This window comes from Bidens hawaiensis, unplaced genomic scaffold (genome assembly GCF_021521415.1).
Source record: "Bidens hawaiensis isolate Kalapana, Puna unplaced genomic scaffold, B.hawaiensis_p1.1 tig00011619_1, whole genome shotgun sequence".
Taxonomy (NCBI): Eukaryota; Viridiplantae; Streptophyta; class Magnoliopsida; order Asterales; family Asteraceae; genus Bidens; species Bidens hawaiensis.
In genome coordinates this window covers 70,000-89,865 of record NW_027491908.1, presented here as the reverse complement: position 1 = coordinate 89,865, position 19,866 = coordinate 70,000, and the positions used below count along the sequence as shown (strand labels likewise).

General features: G+C 36.2%; 2 protein-coding genes across 3 annotated transcripts; one reads left to right on the top strand and one right to left on the bottom strand.

The window, feature by feature from the left end:
• Positions 1 to 7,560: 7,560 nt before the first annotated feature.
• Positions 7,561 to 12,089, top strand: LOC143538410 (polyadenylate-binding protein RBP45-like). 2 transcript variants are annotated; one of them, XM_077031982.1, is made up of 7 exons: positions 7,561 to 7,923; positions 8,809 to 9,283; positions 11,084 to 11,139; positions 11,221 to 11,351; positions 11,436 to 11,532; positions 11,620 to 11,811; positions 11,908 to 12,089. In XM_077031982.1, exons 1-7 carry the CDS (start codon positions 7,576 to 7,578, stop codon positions 11,908 to 11,910), a joined length of 1,302 nt encoding a protein of 433 aa, XP_076888097.1. In that variant the 5' UTR covers positions 7,561 to 7,575; the 3' UTR covers positions 11,911 to 12,089. The 2 variants fall into 2 exon arrangements, with proteins under 2 accessions (XP_076888097.1, XP_076888096.1); XM_077031981.1 differs by lacking the exon at positions 11,908 to 12,089 and having other exon boundaries at positions 11,620 to 11,826.
• A 3,282-nt stretch (positions 12,090 to 15,371) lies between these two features.
• On the bottom strand, positions 15,372 to 19,317 carry LOC143538409 (DEAD-box ATP-dependent RNA helicase 32-like). The gene is made up of 8 exons (XM_077031980.1): positions 18,945 to 19,317; positions 17,987 to 18,259; positions 17,585 to 17,908; positions 17,310 to 17,501; positions 17,065 to 17,220; positions 16,044 to 16,459; positions 15,781 to 15,941; positions 15,372 to 15,694 (listed from the first exon to the last, which is right to left on the bottom strand). Exons 1-8 carry the CDS (start codon positions 19,311 to 19,313, stop codon positions 15,372 to 15,374), a joined length of 2,214 nt encoding a protein of 737 aa, XP_076888095.1. The 5' UTR covers positions 19,314 to 19,317.
• Positions 19,318 to 19,866: the final 549 nt, after the last annotated feature.

Sequence of the window (19,866 nt, the reverse complement as noted above, 5' to 3'; positions counted from 1 at the left end):
AAAAATACAATTGTTTCATAAATAATAGAGCATCGATGCATGTTATAGGGTGTTTATGGACTTTGGGTGAAGTGGGATTATAAATGAACCAAATGAACAAGAATGAGGCGTGTTCATGTTGGTTCGTTTAGCTTTAATCAAGCAAACGAATATTTGAATGTAGGGATTATCTTGTTCGTGTTTGTTTGTTCAGAAAATGAGTGTGTTTTTGTTTGTTTGTTTATATTATAACTGGGTGGACATGAATGAATGTAACTGAGTGTGTTCTTGTTCACTCGGTCACTCTGTTAGTTGATTACTTGGTGCAAAATTTTGTTTTGGGTGATGGGTTGGTGCATGGTGGACTAGTTACTGTAGCTTACAAATAATAAATAAGTTTAAATAAGTATGTAAGTAAACATGAACAAATGAAGTTAGGTTAAATGAACATATATAAACAAAAACAAACCAAAGTAAATGAAAAAATGGGATACATTTTCATGTATGTTCGTTTTAAGGAAATGAACAAAATGAGAAGTGGAGTTATTTTAGCCGTTTTTTGTTTGTGATGTCGAGTTTTTAGCATGTCACTATGTAAATCTTCTCCCATGAAAGCTTAACATGTTAGTTTTCAGAACTTATAAATGAAAAACCATCAAGATCCATACATAAGTAAACTTAAAACTAAAACAGTCCATATGGTGTTAACGCAACAACATTTGATAAGTGGCAGAACAAGATAGAAAACGATAAACAATAGACCCAAGCGTCCCGTTTTTCGAAAGTAATCCACACCAAGCAAGTCTAGAACCCCCAAGTTGCTAGTATTTGCACCAAAATGTCAAGATCACAACACAAGGATAACACTCTTTGATCGTGATTTAGCAAGTGCTTGAAGAAATAGCCCATTTACAACCAACCCAAACAATTTATTCAAACTTTGAGGTTGAGAAAAAAAAATGAGAAGACCAGCTTAAATTTGTTCAAACCCCTTATTCATGTGTTTCGCCCTCGTCGGGAACTAGAGAGACAAACATTATCCTCATAAAAGGGACACCATCATGCGTGTTAAAACAAAATGACGCCTTTACCGTTATGATAAATGTGTATCATGTAACTCATTGATATAAGAATAAACATTATAAAAAATGGGACGCCACACATAAATCCAGTTGCAAAAATATATAAAACATGTCACACGAACAACAATACTTGCATCAAATCATCTATATAAGAACACACATCTATATTGTGACATTCGTCAATTTCGGGTCTTGTTTGTATTCGTTTGTATTTGTTTATTATGTAAACCGACCCGATTTGTAAACCGAAGCTTATGTTATAATCAAAATGATGGATTTATGTTACAATATTGTTTCACACTTGTTGGGTCTTGAAAACATCCTATTTTTATTTTTATTTATTTATTTATTATTTATTTATTTATTTATTTTTTGTTGTTTTGTGTTTTTGTCTTGATCCATTTTGCATGAAAACTTTTGTGTCTCACACCCATATTTGACCACCAACATTACCCTATATATACACCACCTTTCCTCTTCATTTTCCCTTGCTACAACTCCAAAAAAAAAACTCTCTCAAACATCAAAGATTCAAGGTTATCTTCTTAAGTGTTCTTGAAGGCTTTTGGTCTTTCATCTTAATTAGTTTATGTAGCCTTATTAATACTTGTTTATGGTTGTGCAACATATATATAATATACACCCCTTGTTTACCTTTGGTAGTTACTTCTCCGATTCCGGTCGGTGAGGTTTCGGACCCCATAAGGCAAGGCTTCATGGAAGACTTCGTGTCCTTGATATATATACATCTATATAACTTGTTCATACATATAATCTTGCTTATTGTAGTTTGTTGGTCATGTTTACAAGTTCCATGGTTATGGGTTTTTAAGAGTCTATGCTTCGGTTTAACCGTAAATAGCTCTAAACCGTAAACTGAACTTTGTTACTAGTTTTTGTTTGTTTAAACATACTTAGTGTTAGATCTAAGTTTCTAAAATCATTTTTACAAATTCTATGGTTATGGGTTTGTAGAATCTTACCTCGGTCTTAACCCGAAACACGATCCGAACCGAAAACCGAACTTTTGTTTAAAGACTTTATTGTTAACTTTTGGTATTTTTTTATTTGTACGTTATTATACAAGTTCTTTAGTGTTTGGACATGTGGAAACCATCTATGAACTTGTTGTGAGATGGAAACCGAACCAAACCGATTCTTGCTCGCTTAAGACACACAAGTGTGTTTTTTTTTAGCCATCAAGACTTGTATATTTCTTTAAAAATAGTTATAAATTGATTTTTAAATATATTATTAAGTACTTGGAAATGTTTGATCCAACTTGATCTCATAACAAAGTTTGGACCGACAAAACCGAACACTCGCTTAACGTGCGTTGTTAGTTCTAAAACAATGGAACTACATACTTGGTTAAGTCTTATTAAATTTTATTGAGTTATCTCATAACATTCAATATTTTGGAAAGTTGACTTTGGGTTTGACCAATTATCAAGACCCGAACCGACAACGCGAACACTCGATAAAAAAAACCCGTTTTAGTATCTTTATTCCAAAGGGATTTGCATTCTTGCATTTTACCCACCTTATTACTTAACATAGGTTGAGTAAATATTAAGGTTAGATACTTTAACCCGGTTTCGAGCAAACTTACATTTTTAAAGGGTTATTATTATAAATTCTTAAATAGTCACATTTTAAACCTTGAACTTTAATTATTTACATTTCTCAACATTTATTTTGTTTAAAGACCTTCAAGACAACCTTTCTAAATTCAAAACTTCTTTTCTTTTTAGGCATTGTGCGTTAAACTCGTCGTTCCGACAAATCTCCAAATTATCATCTTTCAAGTTTACTACTTGAAGGTGAGTACTTCATACCTCATTTTCTATCTTTTATTTTGGGGTGACATTTCATACTTATTCAACAAAATGCTTTATATTTGAATCTTAAACCACAAACGTAGTTGTATACTTTACCTAAATAATTGCTCGATTTGGTGTTCTATGCTTATATGCCTATGTGTTTATCGCTTTTGGTTGGTGGAACTATAAAATCCTAGACTATTTGGCATCCCCTTATAGCAAGGTGTCGTTAACGTAATGCAATTAACGATAACTATAAAATCCTAGACTATTTGGCATCCCCTTATAGCTAGGTGTCGCTAATGTGTTTAGCGATATCTATTTATCCAAATTACCACTTTTATTTATCGTTTCGTATGCAAGTTTTGTGGTTATCTTTATTATATACTGATATGATTAAACTTATGAATTGCTCACCGACCTTTGTGTTGACAAACTTTATTTTATGAAATGTTGCAGGTTTGCATCTTGGTTGATTTATGATTGTGAAGAAAACGACATCAAAGACCTTAGGATATTAGTAAAAATGAACAATATCAAATTTGCCATATTTTGTGATATCTTGTTTATGGTTATTTTATGGATAATTGTTATGTGACATTTTCGATGTTGTGAAATGAAATGAGTTTATTAAATACTGTCACTTTAATTAGTGTCATGTGCTTATGGACAATCGTTACACTTCGGCATGTTCCATCGCCTTTGGTCGGGGTGTGATATATATAACCACATTATGTGTGTATATCATCAAACTCCAAAAAATTACTAACCATATAAAATGATTTATTTTGTTTTATTAATTTACTTAATAACAACAGTCTTGAAATTAACCGATGTGTACGTCAAAACAACAATTAAATCCATATTTCGATCAATTGCTTAGCTCGTGACCTTTTGAGTTCATACGTCAATGGTAAATTTGTCATATACCATGTGCTAGACTTATAAATCCAACATGTGAGAGGACAAAATCATTGTGAACATTAAACCAATGTTCTTAAAACCAAAATGAAGCGGTTAGTTTAATTACAAATCAAGCAAGTCACTAGTTCAATAGACATCCACACAACCACTCATTCGGTCAACATCCAAAGGACCGCTCATAGTTGAACACTACTCCCATAACACCCGCGACTGAACTGAAAAACCATAAACCTATGTTAAAAACTAGCATGATCCTCCTGAATATCGAACCATCAATGTCTACGCAAGAAAAAATTAATGGATTGGTGTATGCATTTAGTCTAGAGGTGTAAAAAAACCCGGCCCGATTCACATCTAAAACGGGTTTAAGTCGAACCGGTTCCCAAACCGAACCGAACTGCCAGTTTGTATAACGATTCGGCCTTTTCACAATCAAACCGGTTTGAAAACATGTTTTGTTTTTTTTTTTTGGCATAAAACCGGTTCTAAACCGAACCGAAACGGTTTGGATCAGTTTGACTTGTTTTATGCTGAAACCAGTTTCTAAACCGAAACGGTTTGGGTCTGTTTTGACCATGCAAAACCCAAACCGGTTCGGTTTGAGAAAAAACCCGGTTCTGTACACCTCTAATTTAGTCTATGACTCCATCTAGAGGTGTACAAAACTGGTTTTTTCCCAAACCGAACTGGTTTACCGACTGGTTTGACCCAAACCAGTTCGGTTTAGAATCAAGAGAGGTTGACTTGGTTCAGCTTGGTTTTCGGTTCGGTTTAGAACTGATTTTACTTAAACACAATGGCGAAGTTCTTTGGGGACCCGGGGTGGCCCCGGTCACTACCATTTTTTCGTCAGTAGGGCAAATTTTATGATTTTCCCTAAATTTTTTATAGGTATTAAGCACAATCACCTCGATTTATTTTTCCAAAATGCTACCGGTCACCATTGCCTTTTTTTTTTTTAAATATAATAGCCCATCATTTGATTTTTTTATAAAACATCGCAATTTTTATAAACAAAAGTTAAAAAATAGTAGTCGAATAGTAAAAACATGTTTTTATAAAACTCAAAATTGAGGGGGCTATAACGGGGATTGATTAGGGAGCAGGAAATTACTCTTTTACAATATCAATTGCAGAATTTTAATTATGAAATGCCAAAGAATACCAATCTAAGTGGTGTTTTCAAGTATTTTTGATTTATGCTAAAATCTTGTGGAAACTCAGAAATGTGAGACGTACTATTGGTTGATAGAGTGGTTCGGCTAATCTTGACACTTCCAGTTTTTACTGCAACAACAGAGAGGGGGTTTTCAGCAATGAAAATATTCAAGAATCGCCTTCGCAATAATATATCAGATGAGTATCTCGCGAATAGCTTGGTGGATTACATAGAAAAAGAAATTGCTGAAACATTTGATTCGAAATCCATAATTGAGGAATTCAAAATCTTAAAGGTCGTCGAGCTGCTTTGTAATTCCTCTTCTAACTTCCTCTCGGCTCTCGCATTATTATGAATATTTTAGGTCTCCGTTGGTTAAAAAATTATCTAGTTTTTTTTAATTGTAAGAACAATCGTTTGAATGAATGAAAAAAAACTTAGATATATAGATGTCATATTGTATCCGACCCGAACCGAACCACCGACACGAACCGAATCGTCGACCCGAATTTTTGGGCCCGTGACTTTGGTCAGCGCCGTGACGAAGCCCAAGCTTTGCCACTGCTTAAACAGGTCCAGTTTAAAACTGATTTGGTAGTTTAAAAGAGGAACCGGTACCAAAACTGGCGGTTTGGGTGAAATCTGTTAGCCGCCTTTGGATGGATGAGACGGAGTCGCCCCCGATCAGCTCATCCGGCTCGTATGGAAAGCGACCGGGGCTAGCTGGCCCCTCCGTCGAATTCGACACGGTATTGTGGACGGGCCCTGCATCAGCAGAAGCGGTTGAGGCGCCCTCCGTTGATGTTTCGGGAAATGGCTCCATCAACACTCCTGTCAAACCGGTTCGGTTTGGTTTCCAGCCGGTTAATGTAGACGTGCACAAAAAAACCGGTTCCGGAACCTAACTGGTGGAACCGAACCGGAACCGGTTCCAGTTCCAACCCGGTTGGTACAATACCCGGTTTGGGTATTTTTGTACCCTAAAATCGTACCCGGTTCTCCTATTTGTATGTCAGTATCAGTTCCAACCCGATTCCTACCCGGTTCTTAATTGGAACCGGTTCGGTTCGTACCTGGAAAAACCGGTTCCGACGGGTTTTTTTTGAAGGGTCAAACAAAAGTCAAACTAGCCGTTGGAACCGGTTCCAACGGTAATATAGCCGTTGGAACCGGTTTTTTAGACACCAATTAGCCGTTGGAACCGGTTCCAACGGTAATATAGCCGTTGGAACCGGTTTTTGAGACAATAGATCCGTTGGAACCGGTTCTAACGGTAATATTCATGATGAGGAGGCGGAGGACGGGGTTTCTTCCGATAACGAAGACGAGGGTGAAGACGAGAATGAAGACGAAGAAGAGTTGTAATTATTTGTTTTGGTAAAATTATTTGTAACTTGTTCAACTAATATTTAGTTTTGATTTGTTTTATTATAATTACTTTTGTTACTCATGATTAATTTTTGTTACTTTTTTAATGACGAACATTTTATTTATTTAAAAAATAACTGTTACAAACATTATTAAAACCTAAACGATACTAAACATAACAACTAAAACATAAAAAACAAAGTCCGTCGTTTTAATCCGGGAATACTTATTTTTGGGTTGTAGAGCCGGACGACTCTCCCACTTCCGTTTTTTTAGCTTCCAAACTTCTTTTCTCTCGACAATACTTATTCGTATGTTTTCGTAATGTCGAGTTGGACTCTGCTTTAAGAAACTTCGAGCAATATTTGCAACGTGCCAACTCATGTGAGTCGGTCATGAGACACAAATCGTAATGAACCCAAACATCGGGGCATCTTGTTGTTTCGATCACCATAACAACGTCATCATTAGTTGCCATTTGTTGTCGGTTTAAGGTTAATTGTGGTTTGGAGTGTGTTTTATAGTTTTGAAAGTGGTTTAACAAGTACACAAACAAACCTTGCTATTTATAGTAAGAAAATAACCTATTTGTAGTTAAAAAACCGGTTCCAACGGTCAAAAACGGCTATATAGCCGTTGGAACCGGTTCCTAACGGCTATAATATTTAAATTTCAAAAAAAACCGGTGGAACCGGTTTTTACGTAAAAACCGGTTCCGGTTCCAACCCTACCCGGTTCCTAAAAGTTTGCATTTCTGGGCATCGGTTCGGGTCGGGAACCGAACCGGTTCCTGACCGGAACCGGTGTCATTTTCTACCCGGTTTGAAAAAAACCGGTTCCGAGCCGGTTCGGGTTTTCAAGTGACCGGGGCTAGCTGGCCCCTCCGTCGAATTCGACACGGTATTGTGGACGGGCCCTGCATCAGCAGAAGCGGTTGAGGCGCCCTCCGTTGATGTTTCGGGAAATGGCTCCATCAACACTCCTGTCAAACCGGTTCGGTTTGGTTTCCAGCCGGTTAATGGGCTTATGAAATGAGTACGACTTAATGGGCTTTAATCATTCTTCTCATCAGCCCATAATAACCACAGCCCAGTTGTCATAACCTCACTATAAAACACACCTCTCATCGGACAAAAATATCCTCTGGCACAAATCAACCCTATCTTCAATTAGGGTCTACAGTCTATACACCCCAATCAATCAATCAATCAATTAAACCCTAATCTTAGGGTTTCTATCCATGATGCAACCAGGTAACGGCATGGCCCCACCACAACTGGCTCAGATGCAGCCACAGCAACAGCAGCAGTACCAGCAACCGCCGCAGTGGATGATGCCGCCACCGCCTCAACAGCAGCAGCAGCCACTGCCGCCGCATATGTGGGCCCAGCAGCATCAGGCGCCGTCGGCGGCTCAGCAGCAGCAAGCCGCGCTGCAGATGATGCAAGCCGCGGCGGCTCAGCAGCAGCAGCAGCAGTATGGTGGAGGAGCTCAGGCGAGTGATGAGATCCGGTCGTTGTGGATTGGTGATTTGCAGTATTGGATGGATGAGAATTATGTTACCAATTGTTTTTATAATACTGGAGAGGTATTGTTATTATTATTATTATTATTATTATTGTTGTTGTTATTATTATTATTATTATCATGTTATTTGTAACCCTAACTTAGTGTTATGTTTATTGTAACACTAACTTATTATGAAAGTTAGGGGTGTGCATGAATATATGAAATCGAAACAACCTATTCGAGACCGAGAAAACTGAACTGAAGTAACGGAACTCAAACAAAAAATGACTGTTTGGTTTTATTTTTTTCGCAAAAATTGAACTTTCGGTTGGTTTTACATGTAATCAAAACCGTTTAATGGTTTTTTTAATAATTTTTGTAGTTTTGAATAAAATATTAATAATTTATAAGTTTTTTTTTAATTTTAGTTTTGATTAAAAGTTTTAATAATTTATAAGAATTTGTTAAATAGTGTAATTTATATATTTTAGCCCAAATGTATAATCCGTTTAATGGTTTTTTTAATAATTTTTGTAGTTTTGCATAAAATTTTAATAATTTATAAGTTTTTTTTTAATTTTAGTTTTGATTAAAAGTTTTAATAATTTATAAGAATTTGTTAAACAGTGTAATTTATATATTTTATCCAAATGTATAATAATCAATTAATTTTTTATTGAATGAAAAGGTTTTAGGTAGAAATTTGGTATTTTGTGCCAATTTTATTGCCCCAAAACCTCAAGCCTAATTGTCAAAACAGAGAACGTAGATCTGAACTCAAACCGAAAATAATGATTTTTTTAAATCGAAAAACCCAAGTTTTGGTTTTTGGTTTGGTTTGAGCTCAAAATCTACCCAAATCAACCCAAGCATACTTATTGCCTTGTTTATTGTAACTCTAACTTGATGTCATGTTTTATTTAACTTTTTGAAGATCTGAATTTTATTCAAATATTATTTTCAGGTAGTTTCAGTGAAAATTATCAGAAACAAGCAAAGTGGACAGCCTGAGGGATATGGTTTTATTGAGTTCAGGAGTCGTGCCGGTGCAGAAAATGCATTGCAGACCTTTAATGGAACTATAATGCCGTCAACTGAGCAGAATTTCAGGCTCAACTGGGCTACGTTTGGTGCAGGGGAGAAACGCAATGGTGATACTCCTGATTACACAATCTTTGTTGGTGATCTTGCTGCAGATGTTTCGGACTACTTACTTCAAGAAACATTCAAAAATGTTTATCCATCTGTGAAAGGAGCAAAAGTTGTTACTGATAGAGCAACTGGACGGACCAAGGGATATGGCTTTGTTAGATTTGGAGATGAGAGTGAACAAATTCGTGCCATGACTGAAATGAATGGTGTTCTTTGTTCTTCTAGGCCAATGAGAATCGGCCCTGCCGCTACAAAGGCAGGTCCAGGAGGCGGTGGCATGCAAAAAGGTACATTTTTGAACTTCTTAAATGTTGTCACTCTTCGTGGAACTACTCTCAAATGATTGCTTTTGTTTGATTAAATTTATGTTAGATTTTCTCTCTTTTAGGTAGACTTGTTTTGTTTTTGATTTTTTCTGTTATGCACTTGGATGTTAAGTCGTTTGTTTCTTGGGGATGCTATAAATTTTAGTCATTTCATTTCAGCAGTTAGTTACAAGGCAGTATTTTTAACCATGTAAAAGTATGCATAAAAACTTATAAAAGCTCATGTTGTCTCAAAAGCAGGACCCAGAGAGGCTCTCATTTTTGGGTGCCTGGAACCGATTTCAGCTGAAATGATTCCACTTAATCGCAGTGGCCTGGTTTAGGTCAGTGGTTATGTTTATGTAATGAGCTTCTTTCCTTATTACAGTTCCTTTTCCGTTTCATTTTCTACATTCAGCTTAGCTTTCCCTTTCAATTCTTTTTATTTTCTACTTCTATATTTGGTTACCAGTATTAAAGTACACAGTTTTTTTTACTATTCTGTAGTTGCGTTTCTTTCTTCCCTATTTGGTGCTTTTACAGTTCTTAGAACCAAGTACTTTTTTTCTCACATTATGTCATATTCTTTATGTGGTAATGGCATTCTCTGTTTTCATCCTATATTTTCTATAGAATATAGATCATTTTTCAGTACCAAGTTTACCTTTTTTTTAATTCTTTGTTTTTGGTGGGTTGATAGAAATGTACTATGTTATCTATCAGTGAGTTTGGATGCAAAGTTGTACTTTCATCGGGTCATAGATCATCAACTCTAGACTACAAGAATTGATATAAACAAGTTGGTTTTGTGCATATGTTATCTGTGCGAGTACTTTTTTGTCAAATGGTGTGTCAATTGCTAGTGTATGTCTTGTTTTGAAAGGAACTTTAACAGACTTAGAGGGTGATTAGGGATAAACTCTACCATTGGAAAGAATTACAGGCTCCTTGAAGATGCACGTGTTTATCTACTGTCATGTTCTAATATGGAAGTAATTTTTGTTATAATGTCAGACATATTCATGAGCTCTTTATGCTCTAATATGGAAGTACTCTTTGTTATAATGTGATGGGAATGAGCTATGACGGAAACGCAATATATGTATTCTCAAAGGGGGTGAACGGAAAATAATACAAGTGGCTAAAGTGTAATATATTGGTAGTATAAGTAATAGATGATAAGGCTTGTTAGGGTTAGGATTAAGTTTGTTTAGATCTTTAAGGCTCCTGCGTGATGCATGGAGAGAGGGCATAGCCCTGGAATATCTTGTAACTTCCTCTTTACGTTTCAGTAATACAATCGTTCGTCTATATTGTTCCTATTTTCTTCCCTAATACCAATCTATCACAATCAACTCATATCGATTCCTAACATAATGTCAGACGTGTTCATGAGGTCTTTCAAACCTTGTTTGTGTAGATTACTAATGTAGGATAGTTAAGCTTGTTATCTAATTTATGTTTTTTCAAGTGTATGGTTTGTAGTTTACTTTGATTATCTTAATATATTTTAATGCTAACTCGCATATGCCTCTAGTTAATTAAGTTACCTTCTAAGATGTGTTCTTATTACATTTTGGTTGTACTTGTTTATGTTTGTGTTATAGTTCTTAGTATTTTCAATTGTGTAACTCAATCGGAAGCTGGAGTGTAGGTATTGATTCCTAGTCAAGATAGTGCTATGAAGTTTATATGGCTGTATTTGTGTTGAAAAAAAGTCAATTATGGTTTCTAGAGACTTCTGAGAAATTATTTTTTTTCTGACATTTATAACATGTGCAGCTTCCTACCAGAGTGCTGAAGCAAATCAAGGAGAGAGTGATCCTAACAATACAACTGTGGGTATTCTTGTCTTTATTCTTTTGATGGATCTTGTTGGGTTATATCCCACATCTTTAACAAACAAATTATGATCGCAGATATTTGTGGGTGGGTTGGATCCAAGTGTTTCTGATGCAGCCTTGAGGCAAGTGTTTGGCCAATTTGGTGAACTTGTTCATGTGAAGATACCTATGGGTAAACGTTGTGGATTTGTTCAGTTTGCTACCAGGTAACAACACATCAATATTCTTTCATATATATATATATATATATATATATGTCATGCCTAATATTTTGTCGTCTTGTGTTATAGGCAATCTGCAGAGCAAGCTTTGTCACATTTGAATGGGACGGAGTTAGGAGGTCAGAGTGTTCGCCTTTCATGGGGCCGGAGTCCTTCCAGCAAACTGGTTTGACTTTTGAGTTTATTTATTAATTTTAAAAAAGTAAACCCATAGTTGGCGGTGTTTGTATTTGACACTTGGATTTGTTTGCAGGGACAGCCCGAACAAGGCCAGTATGGTGGTGGTGCCAGTGGTGGTGGTTATTATGGTTATGGACAGGGATACGAGGCGGCAGCGGCGGCTTATGGGTATGCTCCACCAGCTCAGGATCCAAATGCTTATTATGGGGTCTATGCAGGAGCTGGTGGGTATGGTGGTTATCAGCAACAACCACAGCAGCAGCAGGTAAACCGGTCTTGATGTTTGTTTTTTAAATTGCTCTTATGGGATTTGTTATGCAGTGGCTGAAAATTGATTTGGTTTTGTTTTGTGGTGTTGCAGTGATGTGGAGAGTTGTGACAAAGTGGGTCTGTAGTATAGAGTTTGATGATATGCTAAACAGGGGAACCTACTGACATTTTTATTATTATTGTTCTTGATCTTTGTTTGTTTGTTTGAAGATGCTTTGTTAAGTATGTTGGAAAGCCTAGTGTGCTTTGTAAGTGATTGTTTTTTTACTATCTTTTTTAATGGTATTTGGCTTTTTAATGGTTAGGGCATCATAAACTTGCTATGGTGTGCGTCTCGGTTTTTTTGACGGTTAGTAACTTGGTATAAAAATCCAGTTGCTTTCTTCTACGAGTATTTATACTTGACACATTACATTCTTTCTTGTATGCGTTTCATATGTGCGCTAAAAGTCTATATCGCTTTCCCTAGCTGTGTACTTGCCCTTTTATGGTTGTTGATCGCAGCTTTTCACACCTCGTATGTTGCAACCAAACGACACGAAAACATCAACTATTTTGTTTCATTTAACTCGATGAAATTTGGTTTGAAGAATTTGTTGGATGTATGAGTAATTAATTGGACATCTTAGCTTAACTTTTAACTTTGCCCACTCCTTTTTTTAGCTAAACTTTTCAGTTTAACGTTTGACATCTAAGATAATTTGGATTTAGAAACCCAACGCAGAATCTTGATGCTTGAATACGTGATCGGAATAGTGAAGTAGCCTTGGAGAATTATTGTTTCGATTGGCAGAAACCAAGAAGTGCTTTTGAACTAAAAAATAATTGATTATATTAAACTTCAATATTGACTTATGAAACTTTGGGTAAAGTTCAATATTAACATTCTTTACGTTTAAAAACTCTATCCTTTGGCCCAACTCCGTTAAATTTACTTGTTAAATTTGGTCATGTGTAGGCACATGAAGGTAAATTCGTATTTTACTCTTGAAAGACCATTTGTATAAATACATCTCTCTACAACCTGCATCTTCATCATCTCCCTCTTTACACACTATGCCAACACCATCATCAATTACTACCACCATCTCCGTCACCATACCTTCACTATCACCGCCCTCACTTGCCACCTACTCCACCACTGTCAACATCACTCTCCACCACCACTGCATCCATCGTTGCCGGATTTGTAACTTGACCCGAGAACCATTGCCGGATCTGTAACTCAACCAGAGAACCCAAATCCATCAAACCACAAAACCTAATTAACCTATACCAACAATTCAACATAATCGGAGCAATATTGTATGGCCTAAAATGAATCCGTATCTAAATCGAAAGAAAGATATAGTGGTATCGATAGATTTGAACTTGGGGTTGGGATACCGATGGAAGGGAAGGGGTGGTGGCGGCGGCCGATAGAGAGGGGAGAGACAGGTGGTGTTTCTGGTGGTGGTCGAGGTTGAGAGTTAGAGAGAGAGAGAGAGTTTTAATTCTTTAATTTTATTTATATTAAAATATTTTTATATAAATGGTGAAATGACTGATATACCCTTATGTGTAGGACACATGATTAGATTTAATAAAAAAAAAAAACTGGGTTAGTGTTAAAGGACGTAACGTGAAGGAGATTTGAAACATGAAGCATGTTTTCTGCCATTTCTTTTGCTAAAGGACGTCTAATGAAAACACGTTTAAACATAAAGGACGCCTTTTGCTATAACTTCAAAACTTAAATCTTCAACTTCTTATTATTATAAAAAAAACTCCAAAGTATTTATAGACCTAACAATCACAATTTGACTAGAAGTAGGAAACTAATAAAATATTAACATAAACTTTAAATAAATAAAACTTAAATGATAATAGCTTCGATTTGATCCCCTCCTTATCCTCGCCTTGAAATCGACCTTGCCACCTCTCGGTTATATCTTTTAACGAATCAGGATTATAATTATCAGTATATCTAAATAAGTCGATCATCCATCTCTACCATCGTGTTACTTATGATATATACATGTTTTGCAACAAAGCCGATTATGTCTCTGTGTAAAGATATGACCACCGAATTTTTCTTACAACAAAATGCACCTAGAACCTCCCCAGCTTGTACATCCTTAGTTCTATGCGGCACATAAAAAATGGAAGTCACAAATCCGAATACGGAAAGTAAATAAATTAAGTTATTTGAGTGTTTTTGTAGCACAAGGGCTGTCAGTTCGTGTCCTAACGTGTTTAACAAGTTAGAGACGATGCGATTAACAAAAGTATCAAACATGAAAACAACTCGCTTAACAATTGGCTTTGGTGGTTTGAGAATGACAGTTATACGTTTTATGTACCAAGAAGGAGAAACGATATACATGAAAACAAAAGTATAAAATTGACGATGCGATTAACAAAAGTATCAAACATGAAAACAACCTCTTAGTTTTACTTATTTTAAAAAAATATAAAATTGCATATCGCACCTTTTTTTGCTAAACATGTTTCTACAACAACGTAACAAGAAGAGTATGGCCGTTCAAGAGTGTATCCCAACCAGAGCTTCTATACCTGCTAAGAATAAAAGAAAAAATGACCAGTTAGTCTCACCGTAGGAGGGGTTCTCCTACAATCAACCTCCGGCGCGATAATCAGTGATATGACACGATGATAAAGTTGGAGTATATAGAGAGAGTTTAGAGAGAATAGAGTGAAATTAGAATGATGATACCTTTGGTGAAATGTTCCTTTTATAGGCAGTCGGAAGCTGAAGCTTCTTAAGAGGAAAACGTCAGCTCTTCTTTCAGCTTATGCAGACCGGGTGTATGCCATTTTTGTATAAGCTTTGCTAAGCTTTTATTTGTTTTCTTGTTACTTTTACTTTATGGCAGACACCAGCTTTTCGTCAACTATGACTTTTTCTGACGTTACTATAGCAAGAGCGTCCTGGTCAACTTAGGAACCTTGTTGGGCAAGTATCGAGCTTCCCCATCTGACAGCTTATGTTTGCTGCTTCCTTATTCCCAAGCTTCCCTGGCTTATAAGCTTATGTTTGATGTTCCTTTAATCCTAAGATTCTTTAGCTCATGAGTGGGTAGGGGTACCCATGTCATCAAACGTCTTATCGTGTCTAAACATGACAATAATTGTAATATAAAAAATGATTTCATATACTTGTGTTGAAGCCCAAATCCGCACAGGTAGATGCTTGATATACGAGGTTGCACCGGAAGAGAGAAATTATCATCTTGGGTTGTTTCTACAAAACAGAACATCATTAGTCTCACCGCAAAGGACCCGGGTTGACGTGTGGTTGGTGTAAGAATAAGTATCTGTATATGTATATGATGGGGCATAAAGTACAATGATAAACCTAACTCAAACATAATATATGCTTCAAAACTTGCAAAGCAATGTATATGGCACAATAATATAACAAAATTTTGACCATACTTTTCATGCAGTGTGCAAACACAAATTCATTTGTTAGACGCGACTCATCGATAAAAAGTATTACAAACTAAACCATTCAAACTGCAAAACTCAGATCATCAGATCAAACAGCAAAACTCATGAGTTCATAGAACTCAACAACTTGAGAGCGATTTCTTCTTGTTCTGCTAAAGAGATTTCATCAGTCTTCAAAGCTGCCTTATCTTTCGTTTCACCATCACTATCATCACTATCAAAGTACACCTTTGACCTTTTGACTTTATTAAAGTCAACATCATCTTCGTCGTCATCGTCATCTTCTTCCTCTTCTTCATTTCTTGCTCTCTTATACTTCTCTTTCTCCTTTATTCTCTTCTCTTTACGCCTTTTACGGTCAAGAAGTTTGTCTTCCTTGTCCCGTGTTTTCATTTCTTCCCTCAATTCTGCAAACCTCTCCATCACTGCAAAAGTAAAATAAAATAAAAACAAGTCACATATCATATTCAAAAACACTTAATGTATTAAGTATTATCAGAACAACTATTACCTTTATGTTTATCAAGAAGCGCAGAGTCGGTGGTGCTGACATCAGCTAATCTTGCAAGCGGTGGCAGCGTGTTACCTTCTTCATCAAATACCACGCGGGTCCCCACGGGCCGATGAACATTAATTTTCAGCTTCTTTTTCTTAAGAACCCTAGTTGTAGGCCTACACAAAAAGTAAAAAAAAGTATCAAAATATTGTGCAATATAAATATCAATTTTAATATAACAATATATATATATATATATATATTATATGTTTACATACAACATATCATCGGCTGCAGCTGCTTTCACTTCATCACCATCTGCAACTTCCTTGGTATGAAGTAAATCAAGTGTGTCTTCTTCATCTTCTGATTCAAGTAAATCATTACTTTCTTTTGGTGTTATCAAATCTTTCTTTGTGGGAATTTGGGGAACTGAAACAGGCTCTGGAGGGGTATTTCTGTCAATGTTTTTGCGGTCAAGGTAGCGGAGTTTTGGGGTCATAGGCAGACCTAATGAGGCTGAAAATTCATCGATGGGAAGCTTTGTCACATCAAAGATTTCTTTATCTTTCTGTTTGAAAACTGATTTCACGTATGTTTTGAAGGCCCGTTCAGCCAAAGGCTGCAAGTCTGTGTACTTGGCTAGCAGAGAAGCTAGTAAACCAGAAACCGATTGCAATCGTTTTGTGTTTGGCTGCAACACGTTAAAACTACAACATTAAATATACAACATAACTTTCAAACGACAACAAAAAATGAAAACTGCTAGGAGCCTAGGCTTGTAAGCGAACCGAACATTCAGCGAGCGGATTGTGATCAGTTAAACAAACGTGAACATGTTTTGTTATTTCATTCAAGTTAGTGAATGCTCATTTATTTATGATAGTTAGAATCATTTATTACGTTCAATTTATATTCTTTTATTAAGTTCACTTTTTTATATATTCATTTATACTTTTAAGGCATGTTACAACTTGTCTAGTTTTATGGAATTAAAATATAACACATTACAATTCAGTATGGTTTTATTAATATTATAGGCCCAATGTTCATGTTTTCGCTCTTCTATGTTCAGTCACATTCGTTCGTTTGCTCTTTTAACAAACAAACATAAACGAACAAAAACATGATCATTTTACCAAACAAACACGAAAAAAACTCATACCTTTAATTGCTAGTGCTTGGTCGGTTGTTCAGTTAAAGTTAAACAAACGGACATAAATACACCATGTTCATGTTCGCTTGGTTCCTTTACAAGCCTAATAACCACAATAACAAGTTAACAATAGTAATTATTACCTTGTCAACTTGAACAGGTATCTTTTTCTCTTGTAGTCTCTCGAGCATTTTCATCTCAGAAGGCGCAAGAAACAAAACCGACCGCCCTATAGATTCATAACGGGCCGTGCGACCGACTCTATGTATGTAACTTGCCACGTCGTCAGGACAATCCACCTGATAAAAGAAAACCAAATCAGTTATAACCCATTATCCAGCCAGCCCGACCCGCCCGTTTAGTCACTTCTAACAGAATTTTAGGTCACCTGAACAACCCAATCAACCCCCTTGTTGAAATCAAGTCCCCGTGAAGACACGTCAGTTGAAAAAAGAACCGATCTTTGTTCAACAAACTGTTGTAAAATGAACATTCTTTTTACTTGCTTCATCCTTCCATGCAAACACTTTAGCGGGATTCCGGGTCGCAGTTTCTTGAATGCTTCATGCACAAACCTTACCTATCAAAACGGGCTCAAATTAAAAAAAATAAATAAATAAACCCCCCAAGAATCTTATGAAAACTAAAACATAAAAAAGCTACCTGCTTGCAGGTAGAAAGAAAAACGAGAATTCTCGAATTCAAATGCGCCTTTATAAAACTCCATAACATGTCTAGCTTTTGGTCAAGAGGAACAAGTATGACTTTTTGTTGCAGACGGTTTGGTGTAGCAACTATAGATTCTTCATCAACCGCAATATATTCAGGGTCTTTTAAACTAAGTCTTGCAAGATCTTTAACCGATTTCGTTTGTGTCGCAGAGAAAAGTAATGTTTGTCTGTGTTTCGGAAGTTGTGAAACAATCGCATTCACTTCTTTCTTAAATCCCGCATCAAGAATTCGGTCAGCTTCATCAAGTACCAAAACCTGTTGACAGGCATAACGAAATTATTAAAAATATTATCTTGATTTAAAAAATGTTATGTTTGACAAATAAATTATGACCTGTAGCTGTGAACAATCAAAATTTGGAGTTGTGTCCATATGTTTGAGAAGCCGTCCAGGTGTACAAATTAAAATATTCATACGGTTAACATGATCCTTTTCTTCATCGTATTCATGTCCACCAATCAAAAGACCAGCACTGAATCCATGGTGTTTTCCTACTGATTTCAGTACAGTAAAAAGCTGGTCTGCTAATTCTCTGGTTGGAGACATAATAATGCTACCGACCCCGTCTTCTAGACCCCATCTAGCCTTATATAATTTCTCCAAAACCTATAAATTAGCAAGTTTTAGAAACCATAAAATATGGTATTAATACTTATGCTAACAAGATTGAATTACAATGAATACCTAAACACACTTGCTACATATATACGCTACATCAACACCATATGACTATATAATTTTGTTACAGTAAATATTATTGCCATTATAAATACAATTAGGGCTGTAAACAAACTGTTCAACTGGAAGTTTGTTTCTGTTTGGTCGTTTAAAAATTGACCGAACATAAGCAAGAATTTCCTTCAATTATCTAAATGCACAAACATGAACAAAGGCCATGCTCATTCAAATGTTTTTGTGAACGTTCGACAATGTGTTTGTTAACGTCTTCTATTTTCTAATGACTTTGCTAAGCTTATCATATAGATTTAAGCAAAATTATTAGCTATAAAACAAAAACATACATGAGTATAACGCGATTAATTTATACGTAAATTAACATATGAATATGAATGTTAAAAAAAACACCAACACAAACTTGGTAGCCGCACCGAACCGTAACACCAACCATTCTCAGTTAGCCAAATCAAATAAATTGTTCATTTGTGTTTGTAAACCATTCACGGAAAACTTCATTTCCTTGACAAACAAACAAGAACATAAAATTTCAGACGGTTAACAATTAAGCATCTAACAGTGCACATATACCATACCATCACTCCAATCAACTCACCGGAATGATAAAAGCAAGTGTCTTTCCGGAACCCGTTTTCGCCGCACCGAGAATATCCCTTCCGCAAAGCGAATGCGGCAACGAAGCCCTTTGAATGCTAGTCATATCCTTATACCCAGATTGCCTCAACCCATCTTTCAAATTCTTGGATATCGGCAGCTGCTGGAACTTGGTGCACCCGGCGTACTGAGAGTACGTGTTATCGTCAATACGGCCCACCGGAGACTTGGCCGGCAACGGCGGGAGTGATAATGGGTTCGAACCCGATTCGGGTTTGCCGAATTGGATCCATTTATTGAGTAATTCGATTTCTTGAAGCTCCGATTGGCGGCCTTGGATGCGTACTTGCTTGGATTTGGGTTTCTTCATGTTAGGGTTTTGGGCAGAGGTTGAAGTAGATATGGCAGCTAGCTAGGGTTTATGGTTTGTAGTTTGTACTGTTTCTTCCTGCTAAATAGATAGTTAATAATAATAATGATAATAAGAGTTAATAGCCATTTTTGTCCTGTGGTTTGCTACTTTCGCCACTTCAGTCCAAAATTTGTATTTTTGTCAATTTAGTCCTCATAGTTTTAAATATTAGCCAATTACGTCCTATCCGTCTAACGGCATCCAGCTATGCCGTTAGTTCAAGGGTATTTTTATCTTTCTCCTTTTTATTTTGAGTTATTGGTCATTTTCGTCCATGTGGTTTGATACTTTTGCCAATTCAGTCCAAAGTTTGAAATTTTGTCAATTTAAGTCAGTTTTTTTTCTATAACCCTAGAGAGCATTATCCAAGCCCAAAACAAGTCTGCATTTACTCAGTCGACAACAGTAATCATACCCCCTCCTCTCGTATTTAGTTTCTAGACGGTTCCTAAACTCTCCCCCATGGTGGAATTCAATGGTAAAGTGGTCAAAGTAATTCTGTGAAACCGAA